The sequence below is a fragment of the Chroicocephalus ridibundus genome, chromosome 5, assembly GCF_963924245.1.
Source record: "Chroicocephalus ridibundus chromosome 5, bChrRid1.1, whole genome shotgun sequence".
NCBI classification, from domain to species: Eukaryota; Metazoa; Chordata; class Aves; order Charadriiformes; family Laridae; genus Chroicocephalus; species Chroicocephalus ridibundus.
In genome coordinates this window covers 32,509,785-32,530,816 of record NC_086288.1, presented here as the reverse complement: position 1 = coordinate 32,530,816, position 21,032 = coordinate 32,509,785, and the positions used below count along the sequence as shown (strand labels likewise).

Sequence of the window (21,032 nt, the reverse complement as noted above, 5' to 3'; positions counted from 1 at the left end):
ACCAGCATTCAAATCCTTTGGAGCTCAGGGCAGGAGCAGTTCTCTGCACTGCAGCCTGGCAGTCAGGCATATCCAACACTTTCTGTTGGCACTATTTGACATATTGTTGCTGTGACTGTTCGACAAATCGATTTTTGGCATAGAAGCCACTGCTGTTAAGTTCCACTTCCTGCCTAGCTGCACCTCCAGGAAAATGAGCAAGTGGAAAAAGAGGGTGACAAGGGAGAGAAAGATGAAACAGAGATGCTGCTTGAGCCTGAATTTTCTCAAAGCAGCAATATACTGTGCACTAAGAAACAACTACTTCTGGTAAAAAAAAAAAAAAGGGCTGTGTTGTAGCATCGGGGTAATCAGGTTTGATGTAGAGCTTCTGCATTTGGTTTCCTTCTGTACCGCTGTGCAAGCAGCATATCAGCACAAGAGTTTGTCTGCTGAGAAGTGTGTAATTATTCCTACATGAAAAGCCACAAGTCAGCTGTTAACCTGTTTGGCCTGAGGACCTGAACTGTTGAGGCTGCTCTCACGGGGTGGCTTTGTGCTCCTTATTACATGTGGCAGGTAGCAGTTGGTGGGTGTCCTACTGTTTGCCAGTCTTCCTGAGGTTACTAGTGGCTCTGCATGCAATTACTCAGCCAGTTCCAGGGAAATGTAGTCTTGGGACTATCCTGGCAGCAGTAAATTAGATATATGTTGGGACAAATATGCTTAGTTGTGCTCCAGTGCCCAAGAAACACTTGTTTCGTCATTTTTACTTCTGGTTGATATGGAAATGTTTGTGATTTGGGGTTTTCAAAATTTCTGCTTGATATTTCTGATGAGATAAGGGTACTTTTTCAGCATGCCTAGCAGTGTGGGCATGAATGGTGTCAGTATACGTGTTTTTACTCCAGACCACACTGCTTAATCCCTGCTGCTACAGCTGGTGAAGGCTTTTACTTTGTTACCAGAGCAAAAAGCTGCCAAACTAGTGCCTAAGCATCTTCCAGATCACAACAGAGATTGTGTTTGAGAGACTGAAAGGTAGACAACATGCACTAGCTGGACGCCTGGAGGCAGCAGTGTGGATATGTAACCTGAATTATAACGGTATTCCTTGTTTCCTGCAAGATTTATGATAGTGAGAGGAGAGGTTTGCCAATGACTGAAGGGCAGAAATCCAGAGGTGAGATGACAGCTTGTAAGATACCCCCTCCTAAATAATGATCACCTAGGATGCGCTGTAAGCATGGCCTGCATAGCCTACTACTATGGATGTGCTGTTGGCATATTCTGAGGAGTTGTTTGTGTGTGCTTTATAGTCTTTTATGAGTTGGTGGATGCCAGTCAAATGTGAGGCTATCTTTTATCAGTCCCCAGGATATGTGTAAGTGCGTGTGCACACATTGTCCTCCTTCATGAATTTCAAACATTGCCCGTCTTTCATCTTTCAGTGTACAGTGAATTAGAGTGTCTGATATGTTGCCTTAGACAGCTTTGTTGTCTATGTGCAAATTTTTGTTATCCTGCTTCTGTGGCTTGGGTGAGTTTTAAGCATGCTGCCTTTTTAGCTGCATTGGCTAATTTTTTAGCCAATTTAAGTGTTGGGGCCTCTCAACCAATAGGCAGGTTCTTTGCCTGTGGATTACATTTAATGGATCCTTTGTAGATAAATCAAGGTTTTAAAACACTGCTGTTTTGACTGATGGGGGAAAACACTAAGAACATTTGCAACGCTAATAAGGCTGCAAAATGGAGGAGTTCAGCTTCAGGAGGATTTGAGCTTCCAGCAGAAAGCCTGATGGTCAGGTCGAAGATCTCTCTTCTTGAGAGTGGTTTGAGAACTACTTGTTGCTGGAGCAGCATGACTGCAAGCCAGTGCTTAAGCCGGTCAAAGGACTCACCTCCTGGAAAAATTTGTGTTCCTTGCCAGATTTAGCTGTAAGCTCTTCTGCTCTTATTTAGGACCAATGCACTGAGTCAACAGACTGGTGATAGCGTGTAAATGGAAAGAGAAAGTGAGCTTCAGGCTTTATGTGTATGTAACTTCCTAAACCCCATCCTGTTCAGACTTTTTGCTTCTCGCCTGTGGTCTTAATCTGATCTCAGACTAGCAAATACCTTCAGAGAATCACAGAGTGGTTGAGGTTGATAGGTCATCTTGTTCAAACTCCATGCTCAAGCAGGGGCACCTGGAGCCAGTTGCTCAGGACCATGTCCAGATGGCTTATGACAGCTTTTTCCTAGGATGGAGACTCCAAAACCTCCCTGGACAGCCTGTGCCAGTGCTTGGTCACCCTCACAGTAAAAAAGTGTTTCCTAGTGTTCAGAGGGAACCTCCTGTGTTTCAGTTTGTGCCCATTGCCTCATGTCCTGTCACTGGGCACCACTGAAAAGAGCCTAGCTCTGTCCTCTTTGTACCCTCCCTTCTGGTATTTACGCACGTTGACAAGATCCTCTTCTCTTTTCCAAGATGAACAGTCCCAGCTCTCCCAGCCTTTCCTTACAGTAGAGATGCTCCAGTCCCTTAATCATCCTTGTGGCTCTCCGTTGAACTCTCTCCAGTATGTCCACATCTCCCTTGTACAGAGGAGCCCAGAACTTCACCCAGTACGCCAGGTTTGAACTCACCAGTGCTGAATAGAGGGGAAGGATCACCGCCCTCATTCTGCTGGCAATACTTTGTCTGATGCAGCCAAGGATACCATTTGCCTTCTTTGCAGCAAGGGCACAGTGCTGGCTCATGTTCAACCTGGTGTCCACCAGGACCGCCAGGTCCTTTTCTGCCAAGCTGCTTTCCAACCCCAGCATGTACTGGTGCATAAGATTGTTCTTCTTCAGGTGCAAGGCTTTGCTTGTTCAACTTCATGAGGTTCCTGTTGACACGTTTCTCCAGCCTGTCAAGGTCCCTCTGGATGGCAGCACGACCCTCTGGCATATCAGCCACTCCTCCCAGTTTTGTGGTCATCTGCAGACTTGCTGAGGATGCATTCTGCCCCATCATCCAGATCATTAATGAAGATGTTAAAGAGGACTGGATCCAGTGTTGATACCTGGGGAATACTTTATATTTCTAAAATGTGTTTTTGATATACAGCTCTAATCAAACAGATATTCATCTTCCAAGACTACTAATTAGAAGAAATATTCCTTTTTTCTTCTTTTTTTCTTAAAATGTATTTTAAAAGTCTTCTTTTTGCAAAACAGTGTATTTGAACAAATTACTTTGGCGTCGAGTTATTTAAAGTAACTTAATTTGTCAGGAGGGAGAGATAAAAGGCTGCCATCACAACAGCATGTGGTGCTCAGACAAGACAAAAACACACTGGTCCCTAATTTATATAGTAGTAAGTAGCCTTCAGGACATGCTTAAGTTCATTCCTGCTCAAGACAGCACAATAAAGGCAGTGGACGTTTTGCTAGTGGATTCAATGGGACCATGATTTCACTTAAACATTTCAGAATTTAGGAGTTCCATTAAAATGGTGCTTAATGAAATAAGATGGCAAACAGCAGAAGGTAGGAGTTGAGCTGATGTTTATGTTACGAGAAGCCTAAAACTCTCGACCACTTTAGCAGCTATTACGCAGCAAGTGGTAAGTCAGCAATACTACATTAATGTACATCTGAAAAGCCTATAAACCTAAATAAGCAAATAATTTTCTATTACTTTTTTCAAGTGGGATACCCACAGTATGGGCTGTAAAGAAAAGAAAATGTAAACTTTCACATTTACAGAGAAAGGCTATGCTGCAACAGACAGTAGGTAAATGCCTCCTTATAAGCATTATTACAGAAAGTTGGTGATATCATATGAAATATAATGTTGCTAACCTTCCTTATGCTAGGCAAATGAATAGAAAAGCAAAAACCAATAAAGTTCTTTCAGCATTTTTGCCAAAATTTTTGATGTTGGTTCTCCTAGAAGGAAAGGCAAAATAAGATATTTCAGTGGGTGGTTATTTATGGTTTTGTTTCCTTTTGTTCATTTTTCCTTGCAAAGTTTGTATAATGTAGTTTTTCTGAAGGAAATAAGGAGCTGATATGCTGAATGTTTTGAAACACTTGCATTCATTACATGACCAAAACTTTTTCCAGGCAGAGGTAACTCCAAACCCAACCATTATATGATTATATGATTTCACCAAAAGAAATCTATGGTTTCTACTGAAGAGAAGGTCAGACAAGATGATTATAATGGTTTTTGCTGGCCTTAAAATACATGAGATATATGAAATAGTTTTACCTTTTTAGAGTTGACTTTCCTGCACACTAAGTAGTATATCTTGTAATGAACACCATGTTACACTAGCTGTTTTAGAGAGAGCTGAACTGAATGTACCCTTATAGAGATACAGTGAAGATGCTATGAAATATTTTTCTTATTTTGTATAAGCCACTGGCGTAGGTGGGAAGGGGTTATTTATTTTATGTATTTATCTGGTGGGATATCTTACACAATAAGGGAAATTTTCTATCATTGCCAATCATACACAGTTTCGAAGTGACGGGAGATAGGTTTCTGGATTTTTGTAGAACATGAGTGAAATTATGTCATTCAACTACAAACACTGTTTTGTTAAAGCAATATCTCTTTCATGTAAATCAGTTGTATGGATTCCTTATGGAGGTCACATTTCTGTACAACTACTTGTATCTCTTGGCTGTGAGACCCTTCCTCTCCATAACAAGATTTTTTTACTGTAAATATATTTGATATTGACAAATGCAAATACAAGAACAGAATTTATGTGCACCATTTCCACACTGATGAAGCCAATACATTCTTGGGTCAGTTGATTTAAAAGAAAAACAAATTAAAAAAACGAGAGTTATTTTTAGCTGTGGTCACTGAGTTTTAATTCCTTGTGCCAAATTATTCCCTGATCCAAGAGAATCCTATTTGTTCTTTCCCTATTTCTAAAATTGTCAATACCTAAAATAACATAGACATGAAATGATTCACTCAGCATAGATTTGTAGCCATCAGAGATAGTAAGATCTTTGAAGAAGATATTTTAAGAGAAATTTTTCTAATATGAATGAAATCTGATGCACTGTCCTATGGTGCAAAGTTCATGCTTTTTTTTTTTTCTGATTGAATCCTACAGGCAGGGAGTCAGTATCTTTCTGGAAGAGTAATGCTTCATCCTGTCATAGGAGTCTAAACTATTTCTGCATGTTGTTGAACACACTGAACCTGATCAATTAAGGCTAGGGATTGATTGTAGGTATGTTATAATGTTTTTCTCTAACCACAAAAAAAAAAGCTTAATTATGGAAATTTACTTTAGGGATGAAAAAAATCTGGCTACTCTGTGATGTTTTATTCCTAAAACCAGTGTCCTCACATATATATGTAAAAATAAATAAATATATATATAAAAAATAAAAAATATTTTCTTTTTCTCTTCAGAGATGTCTTGGTCTCAGTAATCGTGTCATAAAAATTAAAAAGTCAGTTAAAGAGCAATTAGGATTTCTTTTCTTGTCATCAGAATAAAATTCGTCCTTTTTGTTAGTACTTTGATTTCTACTTCGCAGAGGGTATATTGAGCTGAGAGATAATGTTGCTGATTAACATGACAGTACCTGAACATCATTGGCCAATGTATGCAATTTCCCCTGCTGTTCTTATAAGTTCAGACCCTATTGCTTTCAAAAGTAAGGATGCTAATTTATGAAACTCAGTTTAATGGAAGGGGTTTATATTGTTGTTAAAGAATGTAACGTAAAAAGGTGAGCGTTGGCTAAGTACAATTCATTTGGGGGTTTGTGTGTTTTTTTATGAAAGAGCACACAGTGCCTTTTTCAGAAGGTATACGTTCATTATAAATCTGATTTGTGACACTGACTAATTGGACTAATTTGGTTGGACTCGATGATCTTAAGGGTCCTTTCCAACCATGAAGATTCTGTGATTCTATGAAGCAGAACGAGAAAGCCCTGAACTTAAAGATAAGTATATATGATTATTATACAGACAATTGTATTTTATATATATGATTATTATACAGACAATTATTATACAGTATTATACAGACAATTGAACATTGCATATTTAAATCTTTTTGAGACTACTACTTCTAAGACAACTGTATCCTGGATCTTACCTCAATGAATACATAGTCATATGAACTTCAGTTTACATACGGAGTTTCTGGTACTATAGGAAATCATGTTAGGTGACACAAAAGTAGGAAAACAAATAAATGTATAAATAGAAACTTGGTAAAACCTAAGCATTATTCTATATAATAGAAGTTAGTTGTCATAGGTAATTGCCACCTACAACTCAGTTTTAATTCAGATGATCTACAGATGTGATTATCACATTTTTGTGACCACATGTCAGACCTGAGGCTAGAAATGGACTTAACAGCTTTCAGGCAGCTGGTCATCAAAAAAATAGATAAGGCACAAGGTGGAGATCTTTGAACAACTTATTATGTCTACATGACACATCAAATGCTATGCAGAAATACTAGCTTGGCTTGCAAAGACAGAACACCTGTGTTAGCGTAGCAATAAATGTCAGCTGAATAGCACACTCTTTCAGAAGAGTTAATTAGCACTTGTGCGGTTTTCCTGCTTGTAATTCCAGAGTAAGCTCCCTTAGTGTTTCCTCAGGACCTTTGCGTCATACTTCACTGCTCACACTGCATGAACTGTGGTCTTCTGAAGTGACCTTGGTGTTTCCATGGATCCACTTCTCCATTTTCTATCAGTTCATTCTGCATCAGTTATGCAAAAGAGGACCTCAAGTGTAGACACCTATGACTTTCTATATGACTGCAGCCAAAATCACGGCACGAGTGGCCCTTAATTCTTGGGTTGCACAGAGATAGAGAGACCCAAAGTGCTGGGTGAACATGGGCCTATCCAGTCCCCTTGAATGGAGCCTACAAGGTCGCATGAGCAAGTCTGACTTGGGCACCTTATTCTAGACTCTGCTGCCTGTAACCAAAGATGGAGCCTGTGTATAACAAGAGCTTAATGAAGATATTTTCCTCATCAATGGCTGCAATAGCTGTGGACTGCCCAAAGAAGCTGAGGGAATAGGAGGCCAGTAAAAAAAAATGCCAAAGGCTTCAAGAGAGACAGAAGTGTTATGAGAATTGCTGGAGGTGGGAGAGCTAGGCTTTGCTAAACACAAGACGTTTCCAAGATGAGAGATTTAACATATTTTTTAAAGGGGGGTAAAAGTCCATTGCATCTTTCTTAGCATTTTGTCCCCAGGTCTAAAATAAGAAAAGTCCATCTGGTAAAAATTACCTTTTCTGGATTGACTTCCTGATCTTGGGGAAGTCTTAGACACGGACTGTGAAAAATAAGATTTGTTATCTCACATAGTATGTCCTACTCTTTTGTAGTTATATCATTGAAAGATACAAACTATTCATTTTCATTAGTACTTTTATAGTTATTTAGAATTTTAAGCCATAGGGTATGACAAGGGGTATTCAGTATCATATAAATGAATTTTGTAGCATTTTGGAAGAATATGAGTAACACTGCTGAACAGCTCCAAGGTTCCAATTGTTTAATTTGGAAGGCATGGTAAACAGCTGTAAAATGTAAAATTTTCTATTATTTACTAATGACAAAAATCTTCCAGTTAACGCTAGGAATACAGCATTTAGAATGCACAATAGTGATTTTCTTTAAGTTACTAGTGATTAATGGGAAATTCTTCACTGTTTTCTTCATGCTTTTTAAAACAGCATTACATCTTTTTACACCTTGTTGCCTTAACTGTGTATTATTACTTAGATAAGTGGATATTTTCAAGGATAATTTTATGCTGAGAAGATGAGTATCATATGTCAGCCCTCTGAGGGTTACTTATCACACTGTCATCCCTACCAGAAAATCCTGTTAGGATATTGGCTGGCCGCTATAGTTCACTCGTATTCAACGAACCTGTTGGTTAAAAGGGCATTTTGGGGAAGAGGGATGTATTTTAGCCTGTCATAAATTTTGCTTTGGTGGGTAGATGAAGATGTTTGAAAGGCAGAAAGTGAAAGGTTTCTGATTTATGTTGACCGCATTCATTTTGTAATGGATGACAGCAGAGCTTGCAAATTGGTCAGCAGCTGGTTCTTGCCCATAACCTGTTGATACTAGTCCATGCCTTATTATGACATGCTGGACTTTATTTCTTTCACATGTCACGTGTTGCCAGAAGGCTGCATCAGTTGATCAATGTGTGCAGATCTGGGTTGTAAAAGCTACTCTCATGGTCCAGGTGCTACTGAAATCAATAAGAGTGAGTGCTTTTTAAGAGACTTGAATGAAGAACAATTACCTGCTGCAGCTAAATTACATTTTGTACTGGATCATCTCTAGGCTGGAAGCTGGTAAGCACAAAAGTGAGGAGGTGTAGAAATTAAAGAGCTGACATAGTGACAGATGTGGCATACCAAAGTACTGAGTTAACCTGTACTGTGTTTTGGTAAATTAGATCTGCACTTATATAAACTGTCAGAACTGTGAAAGGCATCTGAAGGGATATAAATTCAAAAGCGTGATACGGAGCTTCATCCTTTCCATCCTTTGAAGAAATACCGAGCTTTAGCACCTTGTTTTCTTGCTGGACTTCTTTATGTTGCTTTATATTTTATGAGTTCTGGGCTAGGCTGCAAATGGAGGCAGTTCTGCTGAAGGTGCTGCAGTCAGCTGAGACTTGACAAGGGCCAAATGAGCTATGCTGGGCTATATGATTCTATGATTCTATGATTCTATATAGTTAATATTACATTGGAGGACACATTTTACATTCCTTGTGTACCCTCAAACACAAAATAATTAAGTGGTAGAAAACTTGAGGGAATCCAGAAAGTCTTCAGGTTTCTGTCAGAATAATTACTCCCTCTAGAGTGCGCTTCCGTTAACACCTCCGAAAGCAAAAATCCTTTGGGCTGGTAAAACCTTGTTCTTCAAATGCACTGTTGTTGGTTGGTTGTCAGGATGCACTGGGTACGCTGGTTAGAGAGTATTTTGTTTGGTTTTGTTCTCTATGCCTGCTGTCAGAATGATGTATTTAAGAAAGTTGCTCTACTTGGAAGAATTACATTATAGGCATCTAAGACTCCCAAATGCCTCTGGGCACAGGCGTCTTAAAAATATGCACCCTTTTTTGAGCCTTTTTGTAATTCATGTATTTTTCTGTCATTTTATATTAGTACTGTATCACAAGACAGTCAGCAACAATATCCATTTTTTAATGTCCTGCAGCAGTATTGTCTTGTCGTTAACTCTTGTCATATTTCACTCATTGGGTTTGAAAATGGGAAGTGATGAATGGCTACAGTGGTTTTTTTAATAACCTGTGCCATTCTGGAGCTTTCTATAAGAGTATTCAGTTTTCATTACTTTAAAGTAGGTCATTGAGGGGTTTGGTTTTTTTTATTCTTAATATAAGAAAATGTTACAATCACAAAGAGAAAAGCTCAAAAAAATTATGGAAAAAATAGTTTAAGAATATTAAGTTTCCATTTTTGGTTCAGTCTTAATATATTTAGCACCAATGTTGGAATAATCGAACCTAAAATATTTAGATCCTTCTCATATTCATGTGCCTTAGAACACTGGTGATCATGATAAAAACCTGTCAAAATCTTATAGCAAATCATGTTTTAATAAAAATCCTTTTTTTTTAAAATAAATTGGCTCGAGCATGCACTTTTTTGTGTTTAATGTGATCAAGAAATTAAAATCCAGATGTTCTCTTAAATTCTAAGACATTTTTGAAACAACAGACGTTTGTTTTGTTTTGTTTTTTTTTCCTCTGCATCTATTTAAAATGGGGTACTTTTGAAAGAAATTTCAGAGCCACATTTGCATCCTAATTCCAGCCCATTTCCTGGGTCCACATTTAGGCAGACTGTAGGATGGCATTTGGGGATTTCTGGGACAGAGAAGTTGTTGGTTCTAGATGAGCTACTGAAAAATGAAAGGGAAAGAGATGAATGGATTTTTTTGCTTCAGCAGTCACCAGCTGGCAGATCGGCTCCTTGGAGCGCTGCCAAGCAGCAGTTTACAGCAGCCCTGCAGCTGCTCTAGGCTAGACTGGAACACGACTGGCATGAAGCCACCTTCAGCTTTGGACAAGGACTCAGCCTTCAAATTGGCAAACAGATGCGTTGGGATTGTGGCTTTGCTCGCTCACATCTAACGCTCATAGAATGCGGTTGGTACCTAAAAGTCGACCGTAGAAAATTTTGCCTGAAATATTTGTAGGAAGATAAGAAGAAATAGATTAAAAATAAAAAGTTCAAGTTTTTCCAAAGTATTTTTCTCGATGGTACTGCATGTGTGGTTTTTACTTTTCTGGATTTCATTATTTTTCTTATTCTGACCAGATCATGAGGAGTCTAAATAACTGTAAAATGGGCCAGCAAGAAAACTCAGTTGGACTAGATTCTTTCAAGCTAAACTACCTGAATTCAACACATGAACAACAACATACAATTCTTTTCAAACCTGTATGTTGTGATTTTTATAAAGACGCTTGAATTATAGCAACAAATAACTTACACAAAATTCAAAGCAGCGTTGGACTTTTTATTGACAATATTTTAGGAAGAAGAGGACAATTTTGGGCAAAGAGGATTTCTTGTTGATTTTGACTCCCATCTGACCACTGTTCTCTCTTTTCCCAATTAGAAGCTGTTCTTCAGCAAATTGTCATAGATAACAATGACACTGTTGCTTTTTTGGCACTGTTTCTGTTAAAATCTCTATTCATTCCATGTCTAACTATGCATCTGATAGAATGAGTCTGTCTTTCCTCGTTAACCCCCTGTGTCTTATTGCTGGAGATAGGGTCAAGCCAATGTCTTAGAATACTGAGGGCACATTCTACATTTCTATTGATGTCTTAAAATTTAGGTAAATTAGCTTTTGATTTCACACCACCTGATATTTGTTTAATTATTCAGGAGGGGAATTTCAGCAAGTTACAGCTTCACAAAACTGACTAAGACCTTCCTCACCACATATAGATTATTAAATATTTATTGAAATATACACACACCATATACACACTCCTGCCATTGGCCAGCAACCAGAAGCAAATATTTTATTGGAGACTTACAAACTCAGCATGTATTTTCTAAAATGAAAATGTTTAATGTGAAATATAACCTTGATAAGGAAAAGGAAAGAAACACTACAGTGCCAGATATTGAAAACAGAGAATTTCATCAAGATCAAGTTAAAATAGCAATATAAAAAATCGTGTAATCATGCCTTGTACCTTTTAATGGTATGCAGTTTCAACAATATGCCTTGCTTTGAACATGATTCTGCAGTCCTCATTTTCAAAAACAGTTCGTTCTTCTGCATTTACTTTAAAACCTACCTTGTTGGTATAACTTGTTTCATAAGAATTTTTTCCCTACCAGTTTTTTTATTTTTGATTCTATTTCAAGAGACAAAAGTAACTGCTAAGCTGTGCTCAAGACTATAAGACAACTTGTATCTAAGACCTCCAGCAATGGCCATGCTTCTCACTGGAAGTGGCCTCTGCAGCAACATGCGTAAACTCCGATTGTTCACATGTCATGCCACTTGTGACTGAGTAAGCTCACTGAATGAACACAAGAACAAGGGTAGCTGCTGATCAGGCTGATAAATTATCTGGTTTTGCTGGCACTTCAATAGCAGCTCTAAGAAGACTTTTTACTGAGCAGCATATACCACCATGACAAGCTCTGGGGCATTTTTATTAAAACAAATATATACTGATTGGAGTGCAGTATCAGTGCCTATTTTTGTCAGTGTTGGGGGGAGGTTATGATTCATCTTAAATATATTGTAATGTTTTCCATTAGTTTAACTTCAGTTCTCAGACAAAAAGTTGAGTCAAATAATCAAACAAAGTATTTATAAGCACATAGAAGAAAACGAGATTAACAAGAGCCAACATGGATTGCAAATCAAATTAATTGCCAAACCAATCTAATTTCTTTCAACAACACAGTAACAGACCTTCTGGCTAGAAGAAAAGCTGTAGATGTCAGATTTCTTGCTTTTAGTAAGGCTTTTGATACTGTTTTATAAACATGCTATGCAGACTAAATAAAACAAATATAAAGTAAATTGGAAAACAGTCCTTGGAAATTACATACCAATGGCACAATGTTAAATCAGAAGGCTACAGTGAGCAGGGTTTATAGTATTCAATAGTATTCATTTACTACCTGGATGATGGAATAGGGAATATTCTTATTAAATTTACAGCTTACATGAAGTTGGGCAGGATGGAAAACATATTAATGGATAAAACTGAAATTCAGAATGATCTTGATACACAGATAAAAGATCTGAGAAAAAATGATGAAATTCAACAGAGGCAAATGAGGAATTTGATCTATGTGACAATAATCAGCTGAACAACTTAGTAATAATTTTCTAGAAAAAAATCTTGGAACTATTGTGGGCAACCAGGTGAACATGAATGAACAATTTCATGCTGTTGCAAAATAAAATTATTGACCTCATACTGGAATGAATTAAAAAGAAGCAGATGAAGAAGTCCTCCATAGGATTAATAGTGCTTCTTCTGCTTGGTTGTAGTAGGGGCTTACCTTAAGTACTGTACTCTTGGGCCATCTACTTCAAGAAAAAATGTGGAATTACTGAAGACAATCTGTAGAGAAGACAAGTGTGAATGTCTCAGAGTCTAGAAGACGACTCCTGTGAGAAAAGATCAATGTGATATTTTTTATTTTAGACCAGAGAAGATTAAGGGGTAGCTTGACAGCATTCTTCAAAGACATAAACAGGTATCAAACAACGAAGATCAAACAGCAATTCTTTCTTCATTCCATGGTAGAGAGAGAAGGAATAGACTTGCAGCAAGAAAGATTCAGTTTAGACATTAGGAAGATCTTTCCTAAAATTAAAGATAATGTAGTGGAAAAGGTTAGCTGAGGAGGCTGTACAGATTATATCAATGAAGGTCCTTAACAGCTGGTTAAAAAAAATAATTTCAGGAACAACATAGGGATAAGCTGATGCTAACCAAAAGTGTAGAATAGACTAGGTGTTCCAGTTATATGATATCAATCTTTAGGATGTCAGGGGCATAGGGTGACATATGGTAGCTCCAGAAACATTCCCTTACAACAAATGTAGGGATTTTGGGCAGAGCATTGAATTTGACTCTTTTGTCCCAGCAGCAAGATTTTATTTACTGGCATAGAAATAAATAAATAAATAAATAAAGTAATTTAACTTAAAGACAGGTCTCCCCAAGAATTCCCCTAGGAATTAAATTGAATTTCATCTCATCATCTATGTGCTGTAGGCATGAAAACTTGGGTGATGTTTTCCAGAAGTGTTTTACTCCTATTTATGAGTCTATGTGCAATCAGCACTGAATTAATTGTGGAAAAAATGTTACGCCAGTACTAATAATTTTTAAAAATGCCACATCTGATGCCTAAAATGCACAGCAATACTTGTATCCAAACCTGCGTATGAATCTGCGTAGAAGCATGAACATTAGCCTGCCTGCACTAAAAAAAGGATGCAAGCTGTTTAAAATAGAAATGCACGTGAAGTGATACAGATTGTCCTGGAACAATATATACAAGTTTCCTATGGAATCATGGAAACACCCTGAAATATTTTTAGCAAATTTAGTATTGTTGTAAAGCTTGGGAGTATTTTTGATTTTCTCAGCTTTGTTGTGCAACGTCAGAGCCCATTTACCAATGTAAATGTCAGGAACCTGCTACTATATCCTTTCAGAGTTCTGTTGCAGAAAACCTATATGGAGTATAATTGGACTTTTGTTGCAACTGAATGTCAGAACTGGGTGCTTTGACCAGTACCTGGGAGTGTGACAGGGATAAAACAAGGGCAAATGTGTATTCCAAAATAACCGTTAAAATAAAGTACGATTGGTGCTGTTAGAATTTCCTCACATAACTGCAGCTTAGTTCCTGTAACCTGACTAGTTAAAAAAAGAAAAAAAAATAATCAGAGTAGCACAAATTGCAGTGTAAGTTAAAGATTTTCTTGAAACATCATATGGATCTGGAGAACTTAATGAAACATACCCACCTACCCCTTATATTTTCTTGCACAAACAGATGACAAAGGACGGTAGAGTTTAAGTAGGTTAAGTCAACAACTCTTGAAACTCACATACCGCTTTCAGGTATTTAATTCTTATTGGGCAAATTGGTGTCATATATATTTTGTAACAATATATAAAGAGATGATGCTTTCTTACAAAGCCATAAAGCTCAAGTTCCTCTAGGGATCAGACTTCTGAACATTCACAGCTTGGCTAGTGCCGTTTTTCAGCCACAAGCACATCTCCCTGTGATCCAAGTTCCTGAGCATCATCTCTAGAAGCTAACTAGTACAGTCAGAAGTGGAACAGGTAGAATCCTGCTTTGCCCGTATTAGCATTTTCCCCTAAACACTTTATTTTACTTTATACACTAAGGGTATATTTCTTAAAGGTGTGAGAGAAGGTCTCACAGCCCCTTCATATCCTCCCCAGCCAATTGTTCTGTGGAGGACAAAATGAAGCATCAAACGAAGACCACACTGGAAATCTGCAATGATCTATCTTGTCATGTACAGATAAATTCCCCTTATTTAAACAAACACAAATGCGTGCGTGCTCACACAGCATCAAAAGTTGCTAACATGCTGGAATCCTTCTTACATTGTATTTTTTCCAGGCAGCTGAAATAAAATTATTGCTCTGCTCTGGAAGAGCATTTTGGCTTGTATTTAACTGTAAGCACACAGAAAAACGCCTAGATTCACAGGACAATGAAAATTAAGCATGTTCTGAGCTTAACCGAGGCATGAAGTTATTCACAAAAGATGTTCTTTAAATTTTGTAAGAATTTGAGAGTATTAAGGGTTGAACTCCATACAGTCAAAATTCTTGTTTTTTCATCACGCAAAATGCTTTTGAAAATCTGTTTACAATTCATGGAACCTTTTTATCCATTTATTATGTTCTGAAAAAAAATTGTCCTCCTTTGATTTAAACAATTTTTTAAAAAGAAAATGCCCAAATCATTACCTATAATAAGCATCTTTCAATATTACTTTGTTAAAAATGAATGACAAATACTTCTATTTTATGCTAGCAGTGCTTTGGGAGTTTTACCAGCATTTCAGTTTCATCTTTCATTTTAATCTGCCAGCCCCATGTGCATCTGTAGTGAGGAGTGTTTTATATACTCTACGCTATTTTCCTACTACATTCTATATGCTAATATTTTTTGTTTTGTTTTCCCAGGCTATATATCCAAACAGAATGGTGAGCCAAAATCTCAGCACAAGGGACAGAAAGTTAGCACATACTCCCACCGAGGACCCTTTTAGGTACTCATCAGGCAACCAAGCAACAGCCTATGAAAGCAAGAGCTGTCAACTGTCTAATTTGTGTCTGAGCAACCTCCTGAAAGAGAAGGAGATCGCGGAAGTCATCAATCATACTAAAGGCACGTATGAAACTCTCACTTCAGAGGTCACCCAGAATGGTTTGGCCACCATGGCACCAAGTACAGCAAAGCAAGCATCCAAGGCAGACAGCTACCCAATGTTCTCAGGAGCTCCAAAAGACCAAGCTGCTGTACCTCGGCAGTATACCACTTTCACAGGGAGACTTGGACAGCCTCCAAGGGGACCCATCTCATTACACATGTACAGCAGAAAAAATGTTTTCCTCCACCACAATTTACACACAGCAGAGCTACAGACTTTAGGTCAACAAGATGGGTAACAAGGTGCTTGTATTCTTGCCGTGGAAGGGGAGTTGATTAAAGAGGAACATAAGCTCCCCTAGAGCTCAGTCTTCAGTTTTCATCTGCTGCTACTTTCACCTGAAAAAAATAAAGTAAAAAATAAACATGTCTGTAGGTTCCATACTTCCCCATCTGGGACTGTGGCAAAGGGATGAACTAGATTGTTAAATAACTATCTTGATTTGTCATGCAAAAGTCACCATGGATATAATAAATGGGACCATTTGGCTGGCACTGCTAGTCCGATATTGGCTAAATACGTTTTTCTTTTCCTTTACAAGCCACTATCATTCCCTGACGTTCTAGAAGGTGATCTTAAATAATGCTGTATATGTTTAATAATGTTACTGTTAAAGTAGATGTGAGGAATGAATTGGTAAGTAATTAGTAAACCCTCTTGAATTTCATAGAGACTAGGGAAGTAAGGAGTCAGAAATCTTTGAGGACCTTCTTTTTACACTTTTTTTTTTTAATACAATGAAATCTGCTCACTTGTAGAGGTGTGTTACCACTTCCTGCTGTATGTATTTTACAAATACCTCATGCCACAAGTAGAGGAAGTGACTGATTTTCCTCTAACAGCAAGGTTGATAGAGGCTTATCAGGTATTTGGGCCAGTAATTGCGTCCCAAACTGAGGATGTCAGCTTGGTTCCTCAACCTTCCCTTCCCTCTCCCCACCTTTATTTAACTACATTTTTTCAAGTGTTTTTGTTCTATGGGGACATGTCAAGGTGTGGTGATGCTTGTGCTTTACAGGCACTGTATCACTGCTGACGCAATGTGACGTTTGATGCTGTGTAATGCATCATGTAATTTCATTTCACTTCCCAAACCAAAAATGGGTGAAAGACTAAAGTAAGAGAAATTGTCTTATTACCCAGCCCAAATTACCTGTGTAAGTCGTAATTTCTGTCGACTGTAACGTCTGCGCTTAACAACCTGGTTTATACCAACTCAGCAGGTTTTCTAGGCTTGAGCTACTACACACAAGTGAGATGAATCTAATGCTACCTGAGGTGCAGCATGCTGGGCTCATGGGAATATGAAATCATCTAATCATACAATAGAACTTGTAGACTTGTCAGTAACAAAAGATCCTGTTTTCCACTTTCAGAGGGCTTGAAAACAGGCATCTCAGTCGAGTTACTCTAAACATGTGGCATATACTGAACATGACGCTTAGTTTACAACCTCTGTGATGGAGGGTAATCTGTTTGAATGATAATGGGTCATATAGTTAGTAGTTTATAAATATTCTGGCATGTTTAAGTACGTTTGAGGCAGATCTGAGACAAGTCACCTCTCTCTTTAACTAGTGATTAATAGCAAAATACAAGGATGCAGCACATTCTCACGCAAAGAAACAAACCAGTGTGACTTAACTGAAGGAGCATATAATGAAAAATGAAGCTTCTGTAGCCACTAAAAATGCTGTAACTTTTGAGAGGTAAGTCACATAGGGCATATAAAATGAATTAATGCTACAAATTTTACTTCATGTTAAACATATCTGCTTAACTACTTCATATTTGGATTAAAACAAGAATTGGTTAGATTGAGGAAAAAATGGAGAAAAAATGACTGTGAGCTTGGCAGATATTCTGCAAAAAACGTTTCAGCAGCCTGAACTTTCAGGATTCTATTTATTGAGGATTTTAATTTAGTTAGAGCAAATTTTATTGTATTATCTGATGTTGAAGAGAGCAGGTTTGGTCTAGATATTCTGTAGTGTTAATTTGGGGTATCCAGTGCTGGATACATAAGAATCAAGACAAACGGTTGCCAAATTTCTTCTTCGTGTTCATGTATGCATTGCTACTGACAAAACAGAATGTGGAAGAATTGCAAACTAAGTTTGACCGAGTTAACTATGGGTATTCAAGACTCCCAGTCCTGCATTGAAACTCATAGTTTAAAGTCTACCAAAAAAAAATTAAAATAGTAGTAACAGATTTTCATTATTCAGAATCATGTTTTCATCTGAGCAATCTCTTAAAGTTATGGTTCAAGAGAACCAAGGACAGTTGGTTCTTACTAACAATACATTTCAGTCTTGCTCGTCTCAAGAGTTGACGTATGCAGTTATATTTCAGATCTGTAAATAAATTAACATACACTGTCATCAAGGAATTTTTTTTCCAGGATACAAATGTACTATACTACATTAAAAAAAAAAAAAACACCAAAAAAACCCCAACAAACAAACACAAAACCACAAAAATCAAAAAAATTCTTCAATTTTAACTTATGTACTGTATCTATAGTTGTTTTTTTCCTGGAAAAATGGACTTTTGGATTACAATTTATTAAAAAAATCCATCTATACATTTCAAAAAGAACATTTTAAATGCTACTATTTTCTTGGAGAATCTTTTATAAAGCTGAAACTTAAAAAAACTGGAGAAAACAGTTCAATTAAAGTGAGGGATATTTTTAAAATGTCATCTTGAAGCTGTTTTGTATCAGTATTTTCAGCATTGCTATGTTATTTGTAATACTAAGTGTAAATCTCACCCGGACAAGGGTATTAGCCACATGTTAATGTACAGTACAGCGGTAACTGTAAAACAGAGGTCCTTCGTTTGATCCTCTTGTGTATATAGTAAATCATAAAGCAACGGCATGTGGACATTCTTGCAGTGAATTGATTCCTTTGTACTAAAAATCTCTAGTTTTTTAAGAGTTCCGTGTATAAAATGATTTATACATTTCTCCAAGGCTGTACATATCCAAAGACATGACACCGGGGGAAAGGCGCTTATTATTTTTCCCACAGATGTACCTTTTTCCGTTTTTTTTTATATGTTTCTGTACAACAAAGCATAACTGTAAAATTTCTACTGAAAATTACTTCTTGTTACTTCCATATCTTTTAGTGTGATAGAGGGCATTTTAAGGAGGAGGAAATCCCCAAAGAAAAGCTGTTTCCATTTGAAGCAATGTCCCATTTTCTGAAACAATCACTTGGCAGAAGAAACATTAGATCTATGCCCTAAATATTTTTTAGTAATTTAGCAGAGCCACACCTGAAATGGTGTATCACCTCTAGACATACTACTTCCCTTACTAGAGTGTTTCTACAGGGTGTGTTTATAAGATACAATAACATGCTAGGGCCGGCCCTGGTCATAAATTACTAAAATGGAAGGAAAACACTTGTCCAGTATTGTTCTTACATTTGGCTTTCAGAGCAGTGGAAAGGTTTTTTGGTATACCTTGTGCACGTGAATGAAGATCAAACTGTGTGCTTGTGCATACTGGAGGGAGAAGTCTTACCTACAAACGTCTCCTCCATTTAGGCTATTTGTCAGCATCTGAAAGCATCCCTCCATGTAAATTTCTGCCGCCTTTTCAAGACGGGCTGACCCTCTTTACATAAAATAAAACAGCCAGAATAGGTTCCTTTTTTTTTCAATCCAGACTCTTATATTTAACTTTATTGCTTTTCATTCCAAAATACACACATCCACATAAATGTTAGAAGGGCTTTCCTTACGTGTCTGGAAAAATTTTGATCTGGAAAAATTTTCTGGAAATTTCAAAAGAGGGTATTTCCAGACTAAGACGTTCACATGAGGTTTGGATAAGCATTTGAAAGCTTACCTAGGGTATTCATGTTTGTCCTACAAGTTCATTGTAGTGACTGCCTAAAAATAAATTGGTATTTTTCTCTTTCCTAAAAGCCAGTTTAGAAGTAGTGATTTCTGTCTGTGATGATGCACTTTATACTGTTAAATACACAGTATACTCTGCAAACTAATAAAATTAGGCTGTTTACAAATCAGTACTGTAGTTTACATGCCATAACTGTTGTGCCATATCTCCACTGGTTTGATTGGTATAACATTCACTTCAGTTAAACTGTACTGAGTTAAGTCACCTGATGACTGGGATTGTACCCTTTAATCCAGCTAGTCTCAGTTTATGCACAGGAGATCTATGAATTTGGAAATCTTTCCTGGTTTACAGAAAAGACAAGAAAAGATTTGACCTAGCAAAAATGCCAGTTCAGAATCTAGAGTGAATCTACTTTTTTTTTTTTGTCCCTTCATGTTCAAAATCAAAACATAATTCCTGCAAAACTCCTCACACATCTACATAGGTCATAAATGAAGTCCAGTAGAGCAACAGTGACCTCTAACAAAACTTTGAAATAAATACCTGGAGTGAAAAATCCAGGGGAGTCCTTTGCAGACATTTCTAGTGGTTCAAAAGCATAAGTTCTGTATCTGAGCGCATTGATGAAATAGGTCCTATGGCCTCTTTTCTTCCACTCTCCCTACTGATGATTTTTTTTCTGGAGGAGAATTTGCTGTTTGAAGCTTGTTCCAGATGAAGTACACAGTACGGAGTGAGAAAGTACACTGAAAGTAGTGGTGGAGGTCTCCTCCCAGATTGGGGCAACATAGAGCATCATTTCCAGAATGTATTTTAGTGTTCTTCAGTCAGCAAGAAGTTGGCAGAGATCCCTCAGGAGAAGAACACACTCAAGTCATGCAGGCCATGACTGCCCTTAAATGGAGTTTACTCTAATGTGTCCTGCGTAAGACACTTCTAAGATCATTTGGAAATTTCAACAGCTGCAGAACGTATCTTGTTGATATTTTTTTTTTTAAGATAAAAAAGCCGAGTGCTGTTTTTAACGTAGTAAAATCTGTTTGGATCTGGCTTCCTCACTGATTGATCTGTCCAGGTTGTGAGAGTGTATCCACTGTGATGCATATGATGCCGACTCCTGGACACTGGATATCTGAGGGGCTTAAGATTTGCAGTGTATTTTCAGTCTAAGGTAACTGTCTGGATTTAATTATCTTCTTCTTCAAGGACCTTCTGTTGTTGCAAAGTTAATGGTAAGGGAACTTACTTATTGAAATAGTTTGGAAAAGTTTTTTGGTTGTTTTTATTATTTTTTTTTTAGATATACTTAAAATATCTGTCTGTATCTAAAGAAAAGAAAAGAAAAAAGAAAAAAGAAAAAATGTAACTTTTATCAGCATAAATTTCCTATAAATCTGAGATTCTCAGTAGCCACAGCTATCACATTTTGTACAGCTGTGAAATATTTTTGTACTGGCCATTTTTGTTACCTTCGTCAGCAGCAAATCATTACCCTAGTTATTGAGTTTTTTGCCCTCAATCCTGTATTTGAAACTGAGAAGACTGTTGAGGGTTTCTGCAGAAGTAATCCTGGTCCTATGAAAGCAGGGCAACAGTAAACTTACCTGAAGGTTTCTGTATGATTCCTGGGGATAGAAAACCTATTCTG

At 37.4% G+C, this 21,032-nt stretch overlaps 1 protein-coding gene across 4 annotated transcripts in view; it reads left to right on the top strand.

Annotated features, from left to right (window-relative positions):
• CCSER1 (coiled-coil serine rich protein 1) overlaps window positions 1-20,642 on the top strand; it is a 695,226-nt gene extending 674,584 nt beyond the window's left edge. For 3 of the 4 annotated variants that reach the window (XM_063336575.1, XM_063336572.1, XM_063336574.1), the window contains exon 10: window positions 15,257-20,642. In XM_063336575.1, coding sequence (XP_063192645.1) covers window positions 15,257-15,742 — 486 coding nt within the window. In that variant the 3' untranslated portion in view covers window positions 15,743-20,642. The remainder of the gene's footprint in view (window positions 1-15,256) is intronic. The other variant, XM_063336576.1, reaches the window with a different exon arrangement.
• Window positions 20,643-21,032: the final 390 nt, after the last annotated feature.